Genomic DNA, 22434 nt, shown 5'->3' with positions numbered 1-22434 from the left:
AAGAAATAGTTCTTATTTGTGACTCATTAATAATTTGCAATTCGTTTTCATCTAACTGTCCAATGAAAATCAATACTCTGAGAATCATTAAGTATGTGTATGATCACAAGATAAGAGTCAATTAGTTCTAGCCATGTTCTTGAAAACATTTATCTAGTAAAATACTTCACTCAAATGTGACTAAGTGCTAACTGTTAATTTGGGACTAAGATATGACTATTAAAGAATGTGCACCAGGATAAACTCCTTTCTAAGAAATGCTTTACAGTTAATTAAGGAATTTTTCCTAGCCTGTAGCTATCTTGGTCTCTTTCATGCAATGAATTTCTGGCATATGGACCTCAGTTTTGGGGTCTCATTTTCTTTTCTAATGAAATTACTTCAGCCCTAGGAGGAAGCTCATAGGGTTTGGTTTGCTTGCATAGTTTCTCTTCTCTTCTCTTCATAATTTATTGGAAGCGATTTTTTCCCTCTAACTCTTTATCTTTCCATTCTTCCGCCTCACATATTGTGTCTTCCTTTTGTCACATCTTTAGCTCTTCCTGCCACTGTTACAGAGAGAAAGTATCACTTATATATGATTTTTCTTGAAAAAAACATATGAGTTTAGCTTCTCAAAATGCAGATTCTTATATCCAATTATTCTCTTAGTTTTTCTCACAGATATTCTTCATGAATTTATACTCTACCAAACTGGAAAAACATAAAAGCCATCTGTTAGAAAGTATATAACACCCACAAAAACCAGAATTCTCCCTTAGCATTTTTAATAATAATAAACCAACAATCCAAAAAAAGAGATAATATGGTTTACATTTATATACACCAAAGGAATTTCCTTTCATCATCAATATTGGTATTTACATGATAGCATGGAATCCTAAAATGAAGAATCAAGCCAAAGCAAAATAAAAACCAAATTAAAGTGAAAGGCATAGTGATATTATTTATTACTTATGAGACTGAAAATGAAATTAATGGGCAAAGACTGATTTTGCAACAGACCAGTAAAAATACTACTAAGGAATTCATCTCAATTGACCACATTATTTCATGACAATAATACTATTCTCTGGAGGCAGGAATACTAGGAATAAGTAGTTGGAAGTAATGATGGTAAATCAACCAAATAATCATTTTTTTCCCCTTCTAATATCTTTAATGAGAGATGTGGCAAAAAGAGGTGGTAATCACCTTGTCAGGCCAGGTAAGAAGTTTAGGGCAGAATGACCCCTAGCATGAAATGTTAAAAATTCCTAAAGACACAGCCTATATTGATCATTTTGTCACCCTCTGCCCATGCACACTCACAAACAACAAGACTATGCTTAACAACCTATCAATTAATTTAAAATTACTATATACCAGTGCTCGGAATTATGACTGTGATTTTTCATCTGGGATATACAGATATTCATAAGCAAAACTAAACCTCAGAATCCATCACTCAGCTTTCCAAAGGCAAGAAATATTTTTTAAATGTCAACACACTCAGATTAAATATTAAACAAAAAATCATATCTACTTTTTAAATTTCCAGTTAAGCTTTAAAGACATAATAGGAAAGTTTCCTGCACTTATCTTGAGAATGTTTCTACACACAGTTATTACTCATATAAGTGTCATTTCTCAGAAGCCATTTTTACATGAAATATCCAGAAAATTGAGGCAAAACTTTCAGAACATTCCAGCATAGGCTAAAATTCAGGCCTTGGTTTAGTCTACGATTCTATGATACCTATCTGTGACATACAATTTTTTCTCATATAATAAACTACGTAATAATATCAATTGTTTGAAAAAAACACCAATTTTATGTTATAACATAAAAGTAATAGTTGGTGTAATAATGATAGTACCTATAAACAAAGACATCTAATTTACCCTTTATGTACTTTACGACTTTGATCTTTACATTGTGAAAAATCAACAGAGGATTAATTCTTAAGAACTCTCAGTAAAATAGAATTCTTTGGTTTCCTGAACAGCATGTATAAAAGCAGTAATGGGGTACCATATTGCTAACCACCAGGAAGCAGCTCTTCCTCTTTTAGTTCCTTGTTAGAATTTGGCTTGGCTGGAATGCACCATAATGGTATAATCCTTCTTTTTGTTAGCCCCAGAAAAATGTAAACTTCTTTTTTCCATTTTTTTCTCTGTTGACTATGACAAATTCAATTTGGATAAATCATTGTCTTTACTTTTATTTCCCATTATTATCATCAATTGTGGCAACTAGGAGGTTGCAGATATGCTTGAAGTTGATGGGAAATAGAAGCACCATACTGCTTTATTCAGCCCATTCACTCAGGATTCAGTCATCACGCTATAGAGTACCAGCAGTGTAAAAGGTACAGTACCTTAATGTCTGCTGAACAATTAGGTATCTGCCCTATTCCTTGCATATCAGGGACACTTGGTAAAATTCAATAAAATTCAACAGGTACAGTTAAAACTGTAGCTGTGTGTTTTTGTTTCTTGTCAGTTCTACAGATTCCACCTTCCCACCCCCATTTAGGTTAGTAATTATAAGCCAAGAAGTTGAGCAACTATGAAAAACTGAGAAGTAGATTTGAAGTCCAGGTAACTGGTTTTATATATAGACTCAGTCATTTACTAACTTTAAAACCTGGGACAATTAACTGAATTGTAAAGCTACATTCTTCTTACTGGTAAATGTTTTACAGAGTTGTTGTAAGGATTAAATTAACTAATGTAAGAGCATTTTGTAAAGTGTGAGATATAAGTACAAAGCACTATAGTTATAGCTATGTCAAAGGAAATAGTATATAGATGAATACTTTTTAAAATGTGATATCCAGAGAAACTTTCATAAACCTTCCCAAATCAATACTACTAAACTGCTAAGTATTTGATTAGGCTAGCCACAGATCAAACAATTTGGATCCTATCCATTCTCAAACATATTTGCAGAAAGGATTCCTTTACACGTCTGTATAAAGATTGATGGCAGTGATTGCTTAGATATTGCTTATACCCTTGGAAGGAGGAAAAGACGATGGTTTTTAGGAGGCATTTCCTAGCCTCTTCTCTGTCACTCAAAACACTGTCCTCTGTCTCTTTAGGCCAATGTGTTTAATCACAAAGTGATCAAGGTCTTTTGAAACTTTCAAGGGTAAAGAATGATAAGGCAAAAGATTTTTGTTCTGTTATTAAAACTACACTACGTTATGTGTGTAAATATACATTGGCAACCTGCTATCTTTTGTAATATATTCCAGATAAGTTAGTTGAAGTGAATGGTAAAATTATAGTTGTTGCAATTTATGAACCATTAGGAATTTTTTATAATGCCCTGTACATATGATATACTGGTTTAGCATGAATGTTATTAGTGAATAAAATAACAATACTATAGTTCTCATTTTGTGATTCCAGGGTATCATTCAGTTTCCAAACCCCAATACTTGTGGCCACTGCTAGGGTGGCTAAAATATTGACTATGTGATAAATAACTATTTAATGGGATCAGTAAAAGAGATAATCACTTATTCTTTCTAAAAATATCACTAATTAAAAGGAATGTAAACCATGGGACTATAAATACAATCTGAGAAATAATACTGAAGTGGTGATAAAAATAATTTAAACACGTTCTATATGCGATTGAATCTATATTGTATTAAAAGAAAAGACAAAAATAAGTACTCTCTCTCCTACTCCAACTCTACTCCTAAAAAGAAGTAGTCATAAAATGATTTGAGGGCTTCCCTGGTGGCTCAGTGGTTGAGAGTCCACCTGCCGATGCAGGGGACACGGGTTCATGCCCTGGTCCGGGAAGATCCTACATGCCATGGAGCGGCTGGGCCTGTGAGCCATGGCCGCTGAGCCTGCGCGTCGGAGCCTGTGCTCCGCAACGGGAGAGGCCACAACAGGGAGAGGCGTGCGTACCGCAAAAAAAAAAAGAAAAAAAATATATAGCTTAGTGGATTAAAATATGTTAAGTAAATGGCCTTGTATTGTCACTGCTTATTTAACTGATACCAAGAACAGAATGATGAAAGTCTTTCTAATATTTCAGGGGTAAAGAATAGTCACTGAAAATTGAGTCAAAAGATTTTTATTCTGTTGTTAAAACTACACTACAGAAGAATTCAGTGTTCAGTGTTCAGTATCAGATTCTTGTCACAAAAAAATCTGAACTAATTCAGGAAACAGGATAAGGCTAGTATTTTGTAAATGGCAGAAAGCCAAATTTTCTGTAACCCAATGAAGGCACTGAGGTATATAGATAGTACAGTGAGATATAATTCAGTTTGGCAAATCTCAATCATGGTTCTACTTTTGAGTTCCATGTATTAATGTTTCCATCCCAGAACTACACTTTCTGATTCAAAATGCCTTTAAAGAACAAAGCTTTTGCTTCTAGTTTAAGAAAGTCAATCTCACGTGATGGTCAATGATTCTTGCCAACTCTTTGTCCGCCTTGGTAAAAAAATCTGGATATGCAAACAAGGGGATTTCTGGTATAGAAGAATGTTTTCTTCAAAAGAGCACAAGAACAGATCCAATATTGGTATAGATAGTCTTCCTCCCCAGAATATATAGATTTACAAATCCTCATTATTAAGATTTTTGATTCTATATTGTTAACATAGAAAACTACTCTGTGTAGACTACTACATATTAGCTTTTAGTTTCTGTAAGCCATTTGGGTTCTTAAAACTGACATTTCTGAGGATAGGGCATGACATATAGAATGAGAACTAGAAAATAATAAAAAGGCAATCTTCTCCTAGGAGCTGTAAATACTACAGCTGGTCAGTAGCAAATGAGAGGCTAGAGTATGAAAGGCTTAAGGGAGCCTGAAGTAGACTATGCCCAACAGGGAGATGAAAGTGCCTGTTGCTGTACACAGCCCCATGACCCTGGAAGTTCTGGTGGAATTCTAAGCCTAAGAATTTGATCTAAGATATATTAAAAAAGAAAAAAAATGATGTGACTTCAATACTTCTCTCAAATAAGTGTGGAACTGTGGCAGAAAATTTAGCAACAGCTCAATGGAAGTGTTGGCAGTACAAAGCTGGGTCCTAAACTAGTGGAGATTTAGTATTAAACCATCCACATAATTATATTATTAAATTTATTATGAAGAAATTATGAGCTCAGAAATATGTGATGCAACAAAATGGTGATACAGAATATGGTTTTGAAGGAGAGAAAGTGGGTTTAAAAGAAAAGCTCTTAGGAAAGAGCCTTAAGGAGAGACAGAGCTGGTGAAAATTTCCATATTCAAAAAGTCTGATCAGTTTTTAAGACTATAATGTCTAATATGCACTTTTTTCAAGTTGTTGTCTATACCCTTTTTGACATGCTTCTCTCATATCACTAGGTTGCTTTATGCTGCACTAAACGCTTCTCAAATCCTTCCATTTATCGTCATCTCCATCATCATTTTCCTAATCTAAACCATCATCTCTTACCTGGATTAAGGCCTCCCTTTTTATAATCCCTGCATCCACCATATCTTACCCTTTTTATTCTTGTCTCTATACAGTAGCCAGAATTTTTTTTTCAAAATACAATGTGGATCATGTCAATCCCTGACTTCAAACTCTTCAGTAATTCCGCATTAACTTTAGGAGTAAGATTATATTCCTTGTTGAGGAAGCATGAAGTAGACTGTGCATTTGTTTAAGTGGCTTGCGTGGCTTCTCCAGACTTACTTTTCTCCCTTCTGGGCCCAGGTCTATGCGTTCCTAACACATGGGCTTTCTTGCAGTTACTGTGATGTGCCTTGCTCCACCTGACTATTGTTTGTTTGCACATGCTGTCACCACCCCTTTCTCCAATGTCCTTCTCCTCCTCCTCTCTCTCTGCTGCAGGGCTGGTTAATGCTTACTTTTTCTTCAGCTTCTCAGTTCAAGCCCACTACCATAGCTCTCAATCCACCATGGGCATTTCCTTCATCATACTTATCTCAATCATAACTTTACATTTATCTGTGAGTCTGTATGAAATTTTTTTTTCCTGACTAGAAATATGAGCTACATGATTGTGGAGACTTTGTTTTTTTTATCATTGACTCCACAGTGACCTACACAGTGCCACTAGACACTGAATGAATGTGTGTATATTTGGTAAATTACTGAATGAATAAATGAATGTTGTCATGTTTTAATCCCCTTTATATTCCAGGCCATCAAGAAGAGTCTACCACACAACACTCTTATGTCAGCAGAGCAGTGCCCAGTAGAGCAAGAAGATGACAATCTCCAGAGGTAGGTCGTTAGAGTGGAGCTAATAGCAGGGATTCAAAGGGAAATAACTCAAGTGACAGGTGACCAGGGAAAATATATGGAGCCCTCTCCTAACCCATACGATTCACAAGTATTATGGGGCAGAAGAGCAGTAAGCTTCCCACTGCATGTAGAATAGGGGCCCTAGCCATTCTATTGAAATATTAAAATGATTCTAGAATGCTGGGGAGTTAGGGGGCATCTGCAGCTGAGACTTGGGTTAACTATATTCATTCAACAAAATTTGGGCACTTGTGATATTCAAAGAATTGTGCTAAATGCTGTGAAAAGATAAATGAGACAGAACTTTTAAATTAGTTAAAGGTTAAAGGTGTTCAAGCAAGTTGCCTCAAATTCCTTCTTGAATTATAAAAGTTTAAGATAAAGACATGCATAGCAATATACATAATGTTAGAAAGCCTTTAAAATGGGAAGATTAGATGGATGTGCTTGTGCACCTGATTTCTAGCTATCTCAGTTGAATAGTTTGTACTGGAAAAGAAAAATGTATAAATAACTATAATACAACATGAGACATAAGAGAGATAAGTATTCAATGATATAAACAGAAAAATGTAGTAAAATGGTTAAGAAACAGGTTCTGGACTCAGATCTCTAAGCAAATTTTCATCCTGCCACTTAGTATTATTTATCACTCTGTTCCTTGCTGTCTCCATTTTTAATACAAAAAAATAATAGTACCTTCCTTGTTATGTATTTATAAAAATTAAAAAGGGATAAGACATAAATACCTTTGATGGAGCAAATACTAAACAAGTTTCAGCTATACTATCCTTGTCATTATCATTATCAAAAAAATTCAGAGGGATAAGCCATGACTTTTAGGTGGTACTAAAAGAGAAGAGAATAAGAGAAAAAGTAATGGAAGACAAAACAATTAAGATGAGGCTTAAATGAGATGTACAATTCTTATGTTTGGAATTAAATGGGAAGTAGAGAAAAATCTTCCCAGAAACATGGTATATTACAATCCTCGGTGTGCCATAACGAATTACCACAAATTGGTAGTCTTAAAAACCAGAAATCCATTTTCTCACAGTTCTAGAGGCCAGAAGTCCTAACTCAAGGTGTTGGCAGGGTTGGTTCCTCTGAAGGCTCTGGGGAGAATGCATTCCAGGCTTCTCTTAGCTTCTAGTAGCTGTTGGAAATCCTTAGCATTCTTTGGCTTGTAGATACATCACTCCCATCTTTGCCTCTGTCTTCAAATGGCCTTCTCCTTCCATGTCTCTATGTCTGCTTCTTTTCTGTCTCTTACAAGGACACAAGGACACTGTGGATTTAAGGCCCATGTGACCAAGACAGCCTTAACTTTCCCTAAAGCTAAAGCTTGACTAAAACTTAGGCTTCTTCCTGACTCTAGGCACCTGATCTCCCTTGTCTTAGAGCTTTTACTGTAGAAAACTTGCAATTGTAAATTATTTCTCCTCTCCCAGCCTTTTGCCAGTTCTATTATCCAGGAACACTTTTCTCAAGGACCTGGGAGCCATCGCTTTAAAATAAAATCATCACGAAAGATAGTGCTCCTATCTTCCAGTCTCTGTGGAAGAGTAGGAATCTAACGTAGGTGGCAATTAGCAAACACAAGGACCTAATCACATTGACCAACCTCTCCTCTAACATCTTCCACTACTTTTCCACTAGCTCACATCAGCATCAAAAAACCTCCTGTCTTTTATTTCAGGGGAGTTAAGTTCAATCTCTCTCCCCTATTGCAAGACTTGAGTAAAGTTTTCTTCACCTGTTTAATTTGGTGCAATTTCTCTTTGATACACCCTAATTCAAGATGATCTCATCTTGAAATCCTTATCTTAGCTACCCAGATAAGGTCACATTTTATTCATTCATTTGCTCAAACATTTATTGCAGGAGGAATGTTATTATAAGGACTGAGAAGAGAAAAAAATTTAACTTAGATACTGCAGTCCAGAAATTCAAAGTTCACATGGGAGGGAGACATGTAAAGAGACATTTATAGTACACTGGAAAAATTGCTGTAAAACGGTTCTCTGGTGGACAAACATGGCAGATGACATAATTTAACTTAGTCTGAGAGTAAGAGAAAATTTCCTGAATGAGTTATGCATAGTTTTGTCCCAATAGGATGATTACAGACTGAAGAAAAGACATTTAGGACGTGTTCATTTTTTTTTTTAATATATCAAGGATAAGAAATATACAGAGATACTTACAAAAAGAAAAAACAACACACACAAAAAAACCAAAACAAGGGATAATACTGTTCCTTATAGAGTTATGGTTTTTCAAGTCCCCAAGCTCTTCTGAGGACGTAAAATATGGAGTGAGCATGCTTTAGAAGGTATTCCCCAGGAGCACATGAATAACCATGTCTCAGACCTCTTTAATCCTGCATCTCCCACTCTGACCTAATCAATTCAGCAGGTTCTGGACTCTGATCTCTAAGCAAATTTTCATCCTGCCACTTAGTATTATTTATCACTCTGTTCCTCTGTTTGCTTTTATCTCAGGCAGACTATAATAATCTTTGGAATTACCCAATGAGGGGAAGATACTGTATTATTTAAACAAACCACAGAATTATATCCTTGTTCAGCAATTGAATGACTTGATCCCTTATCCCACTTTTTTATGAGACAAATTGAACACGCACAGACTCATTGGTTGGCATTTTCTCTAGTATACTTCATTTTCATTTTTGAGGTCCGGCATGCATGTATGATTCTCAAAAATGTCATGGATATAGGACTTTTCACTGATTCTAAACTTAACTTATTCCAAACAATTGTAATTGAGTATAATGTTAGCTGTGGGCTTATCATTTATGTCCTTTGTTATCTTGAAGTATACCCCTTCTATACCCAATTTGTTGAGTTTTTAATCATGAAAATGTGAAAATTTGAATTTTGTCAAATGCTTTTTCTGCATCTAGTGAGATAATCATATGGTTTCTATCTTTCATTCTATCAATGTGTTATATCACATTTATTGATTTAAATATGTTGAATCATCCTTGCATTCAAGAGGTAAATCCCACATGATCATGGTGTATGATCCTTCTAATGTGTCTGTTTTTTTAAATTTTTATTTATTTTTAAATAAAAAAATTTATTGCAGTATATTTCATGTACATTATATAAGTAACAGGTGTACAATACAGTGATTTACAACTTTAAAGGTTATACTCCATTTATAGTTATTGTAAATATTGGCTCTATTTCCTCTTTTGGAATCCTTGTAGCTTACTTTATACATAATAGTTTATACCTCTTTGTTCACTACCCCATCTTGCCCCTTCCTCTTCTCTCTTCCTACTGGTAACCACTAGTTCATTATATCTGTGAGTCTCTTTCTGCTTTGTTATATTCACTAGTTTGTTGTATTTTTTAGATTTCACATATAAGTGATATCATAAAGTTTTTCTGTCTGACTTATTTCACTTAGCATAAGATCCTTCAAGTCAATCCATGTAGCAAATGGCAAATTTTCATTCTTTTTCATGACTGAGTAGTAGTCCATTGTACATATATATACCACATCTTCTTTATCTATTCATCTGCTGATGAACACTTAGGTTGCTTCCATATCTTGGCAATTGTAAATAATGCTGCAGTGAACATTGGGATGCATGTTTGTTTGTTTTTTAATTAGTGCTTTGAGTTTTTGTTTGTTTGTTGTTTTCTGTTTTCTTGGATATACACCCAGGAGTGGAATTGCTAGGTCATATGGTAGTTCTGTTTTTAGTTTTTTGAGAAACCTCCATACTGTTTTCCACAGTGGCTGCGCCAGTTTACATTCCCAATAACAGTGTACAAGAGGTCCCTTTTCTCTACAGCCTTGCCAATGTTTGTTATATGGGTTCTTTTTGAAGAAAGCCATTCTGACAAGTGTGAGGTGATAGCTCATTGTGATCTTGATTTGCATTTTCCATATGATTAATGATGTAGAGTAGCTTTTCATGTGCCTGTTGGCTATCTGCATGTCCTTTTTGGAAAAATGTCTATTCAGATCTCCTTTCCATTTTAAAAATCAAGTTGTTTGTTTTCTTGGTGTTGAGTTGTTTATATATTTTGGAGGTTAATCCCTTATTGGTCATACCATTTAGAGATATTTTCTCCCATCCAGTAGGATGTCTTTCTGTTTTGTTCATGGTTGCCATTTTTTGTGCAAAAGCTCAAGTTTAAATAGGTCACATTTGTTTATTTCCTGTGCTTTAAGAGAAAGATCCCCCCAAAAATGTCAGCCTATGTATTGCTCTAGGAGTTTTATGGGTTGTGGTCTTACATTTAGGTCTTTACATTTATTTACATTTAGGTCTTTAATCCATTTTGAGTTTATTTATGTATATGGTGTTAGAGAATGTTCTAATTTCATTATTTTACATGTAGCTGTCCATTTGTCCCAGCACCACTTTTTAAAGAGACTGTTTTTTCTCCATTGTGTATCCATGCCTCTTTGCCATAGATTAATTTACCATAAGTGTGTGACCATTTCTGGGCTCTCTATTCTGTTCCATTAATGTATGTGTCTGCTTTCGTGCCAGTACCATACTGATTTGTTTACTGAAGCTTTGTAGTATAGACGGAAGTCAGAGAGCATGATTCTTCCAGGTCTGTTCTTCTTTTCTCAAGATTGTTTCACCTATTCAGGGTCTTTTGTGTTTCTGTATACATTGAAAATTATTTGTTCTAGTTCTATGAAAAATGCCCTTGGTATTTTGATAGGGATTGAACTGAATCTGTACACTGCCTTGGGTAGTTTGGCCCTTGTAACAATATTAATTCTTACAATCAAAGAACATGGTTTATCTTTCCATCTCTTTGTGTTGTCTTCAATTTCTTTCAGCAGTGTCTTACAGTTTTCTGAGTACAGGTCTTTTACCTCCTTAGGTAAATTTATGCCTAGGTATTTTATTTTATGATTTTTGATGTGATGGTAAATGGGTTGGTTTCATTAATTTCTCTTTCTGATAGTCTGTTAGTGTATATTAATGCAAGAGATTTCTGTGTATTAATTTTGTATCCTGCAAACTTTACCAAATTCATTGATGAGTTCTAGTAGTTTTCTGGTGGCAACTTTAGGATTTTTTATATATAGTATCATATCACCTGAAAACAGTGACAGTTTTACTTTTGCTTTCCAATGTGGATTCCTTTTATTTCTTTTTTATTCTCTGATTACTGTGGCTAGAACTTCCAATACCATGTTGAATACAAGTAACAAAAGTGGGCAACCTTGTCTTATTCTTGATGTTAGAGGAAATGCTTTCAGCTTTTCACCATTGAGTATGATGTTAGCTATGGGTTTGTCATATATGGCCTTTATTATGTTGAGGTATGTTTCCTTTATGCACACTCTCTGGAGAATTCTTTAAGTAAATGGATTTTGAAATTTGGCAGAAGTTTTTCCTGCATTTATTGAGATGATCATACTGTTTCTATTCTTCAGTTTGTTAATGTGGTGTGCCACACTGATTGATTTGCAGATATTAAAAAATTCTTGCATCCCTGGGATAAGTCCCTTGTGATCATGGTGTCTGATCCTTTTTATTTTTTTCTCACACACACACACTGTATTTTATTTTTACAAGAGATAAATAAACTGACACCAAGCATTGTAAATGGATGACCACAACAAAAGCAACAATGATTGCAATTACCAAACACAAAACACACTCATACTATGTCATAATATTGACATTCAGTCCAGTAATCCTCCACTGTAACAGCTCCTTTACTTTGCAGTGAAAATTGATTTGTATATTTTTTGCCTCTGAGTCCTTGTGGGATTTTTTTTTTTATTCAAACAGAAAGTCACAAAAATTATAATCATCCTCATCAGTTCACTCAGTCCCATGTAATTAATTTTTTTTCTCATCTTGATCTTTTGTTAGCACTTTTATGAATTCATCAGTTTTCCATTAGAGTTCTGAAAATGCTTATTCATGCAGTTCAGCAGTATAGTCAGTTACCAGCAACTTGTACTTGTCAGTCTTTTCCATGAATTCCTTGAAGATGAAACCCTATTATAGGAACACTTTTGCAGAAGCATCAGAGTACACCCAAAACTGTCTGTAAATGACAAAAGACTTAAAAATGACCATGGTTAAAGATTTTATGAAAGCTCATAATAATGCAATTGACAAGGAAATTTAGTTATTTCTGATATATACATTTTAAAGTAATAACGAGTTTTATGACTTATAACATTATACCAGAATATATAAGATTTTTAGAAATTTCATGTAATGTCTGAAACATTTATATTAACATATTTCCATACAAATAACCCAAAGACAGTTTAGTATTAGTTGTTTTTTATATTTGTTTGTTTTTTTATACTGCAGGTGCTTATTAGTCATCAATGTTATGCACATCAGTGTATACATGGCAATCCCAATCACCCAATTCAACACACCACAATCCCCGCCCCACTGCAGTTTTTCCCTCCTTGGTGTCCATACGTTTGTTTTCTACATCTGTGTCTCAATTTCTGCCCTTCAAACTGGTTCATCTGTACCATTTTTCTAGGTTCCACATACATGCGTTAATATATGATATGTTTTTCTCTTTCTAACTTACTTCACTCTGTATGACAGTCTCTAGGTCCATCCACGTCTCAACAAATGACTGAATTTCGTTCCTTTTTAGGGCTGAGTAATATTCCATTGTATATGTATACCATATCTTCTTTATCCATTCATCTGTTGATTGGCATTTAGGTTGCTTCCATGACATGGCTATTGTAAATAGTGCTGCAATGAACATTGGGGTGCATGTGTCTTTTTGAATTATGGTTTTCTCTGAGTATATGCCCAGTAGTGGGATTGCCGGACCAAATGGTAATTCTATTTTTAGTTTTTTTAGGAACCTCCATACTGTTCCCCATAGTGGCTGTATCAATTTATAAGAGACTGACTTTTCTCCATTGTATATCTTTGCCTCTTTTGTCACAGATTAGTTGACCATAGGTGCATGGGTTTATCTCTGGGCTTTCTATCTTGTTCCATTGATCTCTGTTTCTGTTTTTGTGCCGGTACCATATTGTCTTAATTACTGTAGCTTTGTAGTATAGTCTGAAGTCAGGGAGTCTGATTCCCCCAGCTCTGTTTTTTCCCCTCAAGACTGCTTTAGCTATTTGGGGTCTTTTGTATCTCCATACAAATTTTAAGATGAGTTGTTCTAGTTCTGTAAAAAATGCCATTGGTAATTTGATAGGGATTGTATTGAATCTGTAGATTGCTTTGGGTAGTATAGTCATTTTCACAATATTGATTCTTCCAATCCAAGAACATGGTATATCTCTCCATCTGTTGGTATCATCTTTAATTTCTTTCATCAGTGTCTTATAGTTTTCTGCATACACGTCTTTTGTCTCCCTAGGTAGCTTTATTCCTAGGTATGTAATATTTTTTGTTGCAATGGCAAATGGGAGTGTTTCCTTAATTTCTCTTTCAGATTTTTCATCATTAGTGTATAGGAATGCAAGAGATTTCTGTGCATTAATTTTGTATCCTGCAACTTTATCAAATTCATTGATCAGCTCTAGTAGTTTTCTCCTGGCATTTTTAGGATTCTCTATGTATAGTATCATGTCATCTGCAAATAGTGACAGTTTTACTTTTTCTTTTCCAATTTGTATTCCTTTTATTTCTTTTCCTTCTCTGACTGCTGTGGCTAGGACTTCCAAAACTACGCTGAATAATAGTGGTATGAGTGGACATCCTTGTCTCGTTCCTGATCTTAGAGGAAATGCTTTCAGTTTTTCAACATTAAGAATGATGTTTGCTGTAGGTTTGTCATATATGGCCTTTATTATGTTGAGGTAGGTTCCCTCTGTGCCCACCTTCTGGAGGGTTTTTATTATAAATGGGTGGTGAATTTTGTCAAAAGCTTTTTCTGCATCTATTGAGATGATCATATGATTTTTATTCTTCAATTTGTTAATTTGGTGTATCACATTGATTGATTTGCATATATTGAAGAATCCTTGCATCCCTTGAATACATCCCACTTGATCGTGGTGTATGATCCTTTTAATGTGTTGTTGGATTCTGTTTGCTAGTATTTTGTTGAGGATTTTTGCATCTATATGCATCAGTGATATTGGTCTGTAATTCTCTTTTTTTGTAGTATCTTTGTCTGGTATTGATATCAGGGTGGTGGTGGCCTCATAGAATGAGTTTGGGAGTGTTCCTTCCTCTGCAACTTTTTGGAAGAGTTTGAGAAGCATGGGTGTTAGCTCTTCTCTAAATGTTTGATAGAATTCACCTGTGAAGCTATCTGGTCCTGGACTTTTGTTTGTTGGAAAATTTTTAATCACAGTTTCAATTTCATTACTTTTGATTGGTCTGTTCATATTTTCTGTTTCTTCCTGGTTCGGTCTTGGAAGGTTTTACCTTTCTAAGAATTTGTCCATTTCTTCCAGGTTGTCCATTTTATTGGCATAGAGTTGCTTGTAATAGTCTCTTTGGATGCTTTGTATTTCTGCGGTATCTGTTGTAGCTTCTTTTTCATTTCTAATTTTATTGATTTGAATCCTCTCCCTCTTTTTCTGGATGAGTCTGGCTAATGGTTTATCAATTTTGTTTATCTTCTCAAAGAACCAGCTTTTAGTTTTATTTATCTTTGCTATTTTCTTTGTTTTTATTTCTTCTCCAATCTTTATGATTTCTTTCCTTCTACTACTTTGGGCTTTGTACTCCTTCTGTAGTTCCTTTAGGTATAACGTTAGGTTGTTTGAGATTTTTCTTGTTTCCTAAGTGAGCTTGTTTTGCTATAAACTTTCCTCTTGGAATTGCTTTTGCTGCATGTCAGGCTTTTGATCATCATGTTTTCATTTTCATTTGTCTCTAGGTATTTTTTGATTTTCTTTTTGATTTCTTCAGTGATCCATTGCTTGTTTAGTAGCATATTGTTTAGCTTCCATGTGTTTGTGTTTTTTACAATTTCTTTTTCTTGTAGTTGATTTTTTTAATAGATCTTTATTGGAATATAATTGCTTTACGATACTGTGTTAGTTTCTTTTGTACACCAAAGTGAGTCAGCGATATGCATACATAGGTCCTCATATGCTCTCCCTCTTGAGCCTCCCTCCCATCCTCCCTATCCCACCCATCTAGGTCATTGCAAGGCACCAAGCTGATCTCCCTGTGCCATGCTGCTGCTTCCCACTAGCTAACTATTTTACATTCGGTAGTGTACATACGCCAATGCTACTCTCACTTTGCCCCAGCTTTCCCCTCCCACCCTGTGTCCTCAAGTCCATTCTCAATGTCTACATTTTTATTCCTGCCCTGCATAAGTACCATTTTTTGTTTTTAGATTCCATATATATGCATTAACATACGGTATTTTTCTCTTTCTGACTTACTTCAATTTTTATGACAGACTCTAGGTCCATCCACCTCACTGCAAATAAATCAATTTCATTTCTTTTCATGGTTGAGAAACATTCCATTGTATATATGTGCCACATCTTCTTTATCCATTCATCTTTCAATGGATATTTAGGTTGGTTCCATGTCCTGGCTATTGTAAATAGTGCTGCAATGAACATTGTGGTATATGTCTCTTTTTGAATTATGGTATTTTCAGGGTATATGCCCAGTAGTGGGATTGCTGGGTCATATGATAATTCTATTTTTAAATTTTTTAAAGGAATCTCCACACTATTTTCCATAGTGGTTTTATCAATTCACATTCCCAACAACGGTGCAGGAGGGTTCCATTTTCACCACACCCTTTCCAGCATTTATTGTTTCTAGCTTTTTTGATAATGGCCATTCTGACCAGCATGAGGTGATACCTCATTGTAGTTTTGATTTGCATTTCTCTAATAATTAGTGATGCTGAGCATCATTTCATGTGCTTCTTGGCCATCTGTATGTCTTCCTTGGTGAAATGTCTATTTAGGTCTTCTGCCCATTTTTTAACTGGATTGTTTGGTTTTTTGATATTGAGCTCCATGGGCTGTCTGTATATTTTGGAGATTAATCCTTTGTTACAAATATTTTCTCCCATTGTGAGGGTTGCCTTTTTGTTTTGTTTATGGTTTCCTTTGCTCTGCAAAAGCTTTGAAGTTTCATTAAGTCCCATTAGTTTCTTTCTGTTTTTACTTCCATTACTCTAGGAGGTGGGTCAAAAAAGATCTTGCTGTGGTTTATGTCAAAGAGTGTTTTTCCTATGTTTTCCTCTAAGAGCTTTATAGTGTCTGGTCTTACATTTAGGTCTTTAATCCATTTGGAGTTTATGTTTGTGTATGGTGTTACATAGTGTTCTAATTTTATTCTTTTACAAGTAGCTGTCCAGTTTTCCCAGCACCACTTATTGAACAGGCTGCCTTTTCTCTACTGTGCGTTGTTGCCTCCTTTTTTGTAAATTAGGTGACCTTATGTGTGTGGGTTTATCTCTGGGCATTCTATCCTATACCATTGATCTATATTTGTTTCTGTGGCAGTACCATACTGTCTTGAATACTGTAGCTTTGTGGTATAGTTTGAGGTCAGGGAGCCTGAAAACTCCATTTTTCCTTCTCAAGATTACTTTGGCTATTCAGGGTCTTTTGTGTTTCCATATGAGTTGCAAAATTTTTTGCTCTAATTCTGTGAAGAATGCCATTGGTAGTTTGATAGGGATTGCATTGAGTCTGTAGGTTGCTTTGGGTAGTATAGTCATTTTCACAATGTTGATTCTTCCAACCCAAGACATGGTATATCTCTCCATCTGTTTATGTCATCTTTGATTTCTTTCATCAGTGTTTCATACTTTTCTGCATACAAGTCTTTCGCCTCCTTAGGCAGGTTTATTCCTAGGTATTTTATTCTTTTTGTTGCAGTGGTAAATGGGAGTGTTTCCTTAATTTCTCTTTCTGACCTTTTGTTGTTGGTATGTAGGGATGCCAGAGATTTCTGTGCATTAATTTTGTATCCTGCAACCTTACCAAATTCATTGATTCGTTCTAGTAGTTTACTTGTGGCATCTTTAGAATTTACTATGCATAGTATCACATCATCTGCAAACAGTGACAGTTTTACTTCTCCTTTTCCAATTTGTATCCCTTTTTTCTTCTTTTTCTTCTCTGATTGCCATGGGTAGGACTTCCAAAACTATAAGAGTGGCAAGAGTAGACATCCTTGTCTTGTTACTGATCTTAGTGGAAATTGTTTTTCACCATTGAGAATGATGTTTGCTGTGGGTTTGTCATATATGGCCTTTATTATATTGAGGTAGGTTCCCTCTATGCCCATTTCCAGGAGAGTTTTTATCACAAATTGGTTTTGAATTCTGTCAAAAGCTTTTTCTGCATTAAGATGATCATATGGTTTTTATTCCTTAATTTGTTAATGTGGTGTATCACACTGATTCATTTGCATATACTGAAGAATCCTTGCATAAATCCCACTTGATCATTGTGTATGATCCTTTTAATATGTTGTTGGATTCTGTTTGCTAGCATTTTGTTTAAGATTTTTGCATCTATGTTCATCAGTGATATTGGTCTATAATTTTCTTTTTTTCTGATGTGTTTGTCTTGTTTTGGTATCAGGGTGATGGTGGCTTTGTAGAATGAATTTGGGAGTGTTCCTTCCTCTGCAATTTTTGGGAAGAGTTTGAGAAGGATCAGTGTTAGCTCTTCTCTAAATGTTTGATAGAATTCGCCTGTGAAGCCATCTGGTCCCAGACTTTTGTTTGTTGGAAGATTTTTAATTACAGTTTCAATTTCATTACTTGTGATAGGTCTGTTTATATTTTCTAATTCTTCCTGGTTCAGTCTCGGAAAATTGTACCATTCCAAGAATTTGTTTGTGGTTGTCCATTTTTTGGGCATATAATTATTTGTAGTAGTCTCTTATAATCCTTTGTATTTCTGCAGTGTCAGTTGTGGTTTCTCCTTTTTCAATTCTAATTTTATTGATTTGCATCCTCTACCTTTTTTCTTGATGAGTCTGGCTAAGGGTTTATCAATTTTGTTTATCTTCTCAAAGAACCAGCTTTTAGATTTATTGATGTTTGCTATTGTTTTCTTTGTTTCTATTTCATTTATTTCTGCTCTGATCTTTATGATTTCTTTCCTTCTACTGACTTTGGGGTTTTATTTTCTTCTTTCTCTAGTTGCTTTAAGTGTAGGGTTAGTTTGTTTGAGATTTTTCTTGTTTCTTGAGGTGAGATTCAATTGCTATAAATTTCCCTCTTAGAACTGCTTTTGCTGCATCCCATAGGTTTGGGGTCATCATGTTTTCATTGTCATTTGTGTTTATGTATTTTTAAATTTCTTCTTTGATTTCTTCAGTGATCTCTTGGTTATTTAGTAGCACACTGTTTACCCTCCATGTATTTGTGTTTTTTACAGTATTTTTCCTGTAATTGATTTCCAATCTCATAGCATTGTGGTCAGAAAAGATGCTTGATATTTCAATTGTCTTAAAATTTCCGAGGCTTGATTTGTGACCCAAGATGTGATCTATCCTGGAGAGTGTTCCATGTGCACTTAAGAAGAAAGTGTATACTGCCACTTTGGGGTGGAATGTTCTATAAATATTAATTAAATGTTTCTGGTCTATTGTATCATTTAAAGCTTGTATTTCCTTATTTATTTTGTTTGGATGAGTCCATTGGTGTAAGTGGGCTGTTTAAGTCCCCTACTATTATTGTGTTGCTGTCGATTTCTCCTTTCACGGTTATTAGCATTTGCCTCATGTATTGAGGTGCTCCTATGTTGGGTGCATAAATATTTACAATTGTTATATCTTCTTCTTGGATTGATCCCTTGATCATTATGTAGTGTCCCTCCTTATCTCTTGTAACAGTTTTTATTTTAAAGTCTATTTTATCTGATACGAGTATTGCTACTCCAGCTTTCTTTTGATTTCCATTTGCATGGAATATCTTTTCCCATCACCTCACTTTCAGTCTGTATGTGTCCCCAGGTCTGAAGTGGGTCTCTTGTAGACAGTGTATATATGGGTCTTGTTTTTGTATCCAGTCAGCCAGTCTGTGTCTTTTGGTTGGGGCATTTAATCCATTTACATTCAAGGTTACTATCAATATGTATGTTCCTATTACATTTTCGTAATTGTTTTGGATTTGGTTTTGTGGGTCTTTTCCTTCTCTTGTGTTTCCCCCCTAAAGAAGTTTCTTTAGCATTTGTTGTAAAGCTGGTTTGGTGGTGTTGAATTCTCTTATCTTTTGCTTGTCTGAAAAGCTTTTGGTTTCTCTCTTGAACCTGAATGAGATCCTTGCTGGGTAGAGTAACCTTGGTTGTAGGTTTTTCTGTTTCATCATTTTAAGTATCCTGCCACTTCCTTCTAGCCTGCAGAGTTTCTGCTGAAAAATCAGCTGATAACATACAAAGGAATCCCCATAAGTTCATTTTTTTGTTTTTTCCTTGCTGCTTTTAATATTTTTTCTTTGAATTTAATTTTTGTTAGTTTGATTAATATGTGACTTGGTGTGTTTTTCCTAGGGTTTATCCTGTTTGGGACTCTCTGTGCTTCCTTGACTTGGGTGACTATTTCCTTTCCCATGTTAGGGAAGTTTTTGAGTATAATTTCTTCAAATATTTTCTCAGACCTGTTCTTTTTCTCTTCTTCTTCTGGGACCCCTATAATTAGAATGTTGGTGTGTTTAGTGTTGTTCCAGAGGTCTCTGAGATTGCCTTCAATTCTTTTCATTCTCTCTTCTTTATTCTGCTCCTCAGCAGTTATTTCCACCATTTTGTTTTCCAGCTCACTTATTTGTTTTTCTGCCTCAGTTATTCTGTTATTGATTCCTTCTAGTGTATTTTTCATTTCAGTTTTTGTGTTGTTTCTGTTTGTTCTTTAGTTCTTCTAGATCTTTGTTAAACATTTCTTGTATTTTCTCAATCTGTGCCTCCCTTCTATTTCCAAGATTCTGGATCATATTTACTATCATTACTCTGAATTCTTTTTCAGGTAGATTGCCTATTTCCTCTTCACTTATTTGTTCTTGTAGGTTTTTACCTTGCTTCTTCATTTGTAGGCTGTGGGGTAGAGCTGGGTCTTGGTGCTGAGAAGAGGACCTCCATGAGACCTCACTTTGATGAATATTCCCTGGATTCTGCATTTCTCTGTTAGTCCAGTGGTTCAGACTTGGAGCTCCCACTGCAGGAGCTTCAGCCTGACCCCTGGCTCGTGAACCAAGATCCTGCAAGCTGTGTGGGGTGGTTTCTGCCTCTGAGTATACAGTTGACACTTGGTATCCATGGGGATTGTTTCCAGGGATCCTGAGAATACCAAAATCCTAGGATGCTCAAGTTCCTTAATCTGGCTTCCAAATCTGTGGGTGCCACAGCCTCAGATTCCTTGTAGTTGATTTTAGTCTCATAGCATTGTGATAGAAGAAGATGCTTGCTTGATATTATTTCAATTTTCCTAAATTTACCAAGTCTTCTTTTGTGGCCCAGCATGTGATCTATCCTGGAGAATGTTCTGTGTGCACTTGAAAAGAATGTGTATTCTTCAGTTTTCAGATGGAATGATCTATATATTATCAGTTAAGAAGTCCATATGGACTAATGTGTCCTTTAAAGCCTGTGTTTCCTTATTGATTTTCTGTCTGGATGATCTATCCATTAATGTAAGTGGGGTATCACAGCTCCCTACTATTATTGTATTACTGTTGATTATTCCCTTTATGTCCATTAATTTTTGCTTTATGTATTTAGGTGCTCCTATGTTGGGGTGCATATATATTTACAATTGTTATAGCTTCTTCTAGTTTTATAACATAGTGTTTGGAAAAGTTACACTGTGTGATTTCAGTCCTCTTAAATTTGCTAAGTTTTTTTTTTTTGTGGCCCAACATATGATCCATCCTGGAGAAGGTTCTGTGTGCACTTGAGAAAAATGTGTATTCCGCTGCTATTGGGTGGAATGTTTTATATATATATATATATATATATATATATATCCATTAAGTCCATTTGGTATAAATTATAATAAGTTCAATGTTTCTTTTTGTTTCTGCCAGAATGTTCTATCCATTGTTGAAAGTGAGGTATTGAAATTTCCTATTATTATTGTGTTGTCATTTTTTCCCTTCAGATCTTTTAGTATTTGCTTAATATATTTTGGTGCTCCAATGTTGGATGCATATATATTTACAAAAGTTTTATCCTCTTAATGAATTGACCCCTTTGTTATTATATAATGACCTTCTTTGACTCTTGTTAGTTTTTGACTTAAAATCTATTTTTTCAAATGTAAATATAGCTACTGTTGTTCTCTTTTATATTTCATTTCCATGGAATATCTTTTTCTATCCCTTTATTTTGAGTTTCTATATGCCTTTAGAACTGAAGTAAGTCTCTTCTAGGCAGCATATAGTTGGGTCTTTTTTTTTAGTCCACTCAACTACTCCAATCTTTTGATAGGAGAATTTAGTACATTTTTACATTTAAAGCAAGTATTGTTAGGTAGGTATGTACTAATTCCATCTTTTGTTGTTCTTGGCTGTTTTATCCTTCCTTTGTTCTTTTCCTCCTCTCTTTCTGTCTTCCTTTGTGAACTGATGCTATTCTGTATTGGTATGCTTTGCTTCACTTCTCTTTATATTTTGGGTATCTACTGTAGGTTTTTGCTTTGTTGTTATCATGATGCTTGTATAAAACATATCATTAATATAACAGCTTAGTTAAGTCGATAACCTAACTTTGATTGCATACAAAATTAGATCTATCCATTAATACTTTGGTAGCAATTTTCCCCATTCCATTTTAATCCAGTATTCTTAGGAAACATGGTTCATTCTGGAAACTAAACATATCATATCCTTAGAATGACATTTAATCATAACTTTCACACTCAGAACCCTACCTGGTCATATTTAATGTCATACATCTTTAAAACAGGAGGTTTAAAAATAATTTTCTGGGCACATGAATGGAAAATTTTTATCTCAATTAAATACTGTTAATTGTCCATTTGGGAAGGTTGATTATTCAGGAAGCAAATTATATCTGAGTATGCTTAGACCATTATTTTTTATTTTCTTTAACCATAATTAGTTTGCCCAAATAACAGAACCTCAAGATCACAGCTTCCTATAAGGGATAAGATTTAAAACACAGATATTTAAAAGAAAGTTGTCCAAAGTTAAAAAAAAAAAAAAAAACGCTAACATCAAAAAAAACTCCCTTGGTACTTTTAAAAAGTAGG

At 34.8% G+C, this 22434-nt stretch overlaps 1 protein-coding gene across 1 annotated transcript in view; it reads right to left on the bottom strand.

Annotated features, from left to right (window-relative positions):
- Window positions 1-341: 341 nt before the first annotated feature.
- Window positions 342-22434, bottom strand: part of TMEM232 (transmembrane protein 232) — a 250664-nt gene continuing 228571 nt past the window's right edge. Inside the window, 2 exon segments of the mRNA XM_024743356.1 lie at window positions 342-548; window positions 4411-4504. Coding sequence (XP_024599124.1) covers window positions 342-548; window positions 4411-4504 — 301 coding nt within the window.

Source organism: Neophocaena asiaeorientalis, unplaced genomic scaffold (genome assembly GCF_003031525.2).
Source record: "Neophocaena asiaeorientalis asiaeorientalis breed wild unplaced genomic scaffold, Neophocaena_asiaeorientalis_V1.1 scaffold26, whole genome shotgun sequence".
Lineage (NCBI taxonomy): Eukaryota > Metazoa > Chordata > Mammalia > Artiodactyla > Phocoenidae > Neophocaena > Neophocaena asiaeorientalis.
This window is presented reverse-complemented; position numbering and strand designations above follow the sequence as displayed.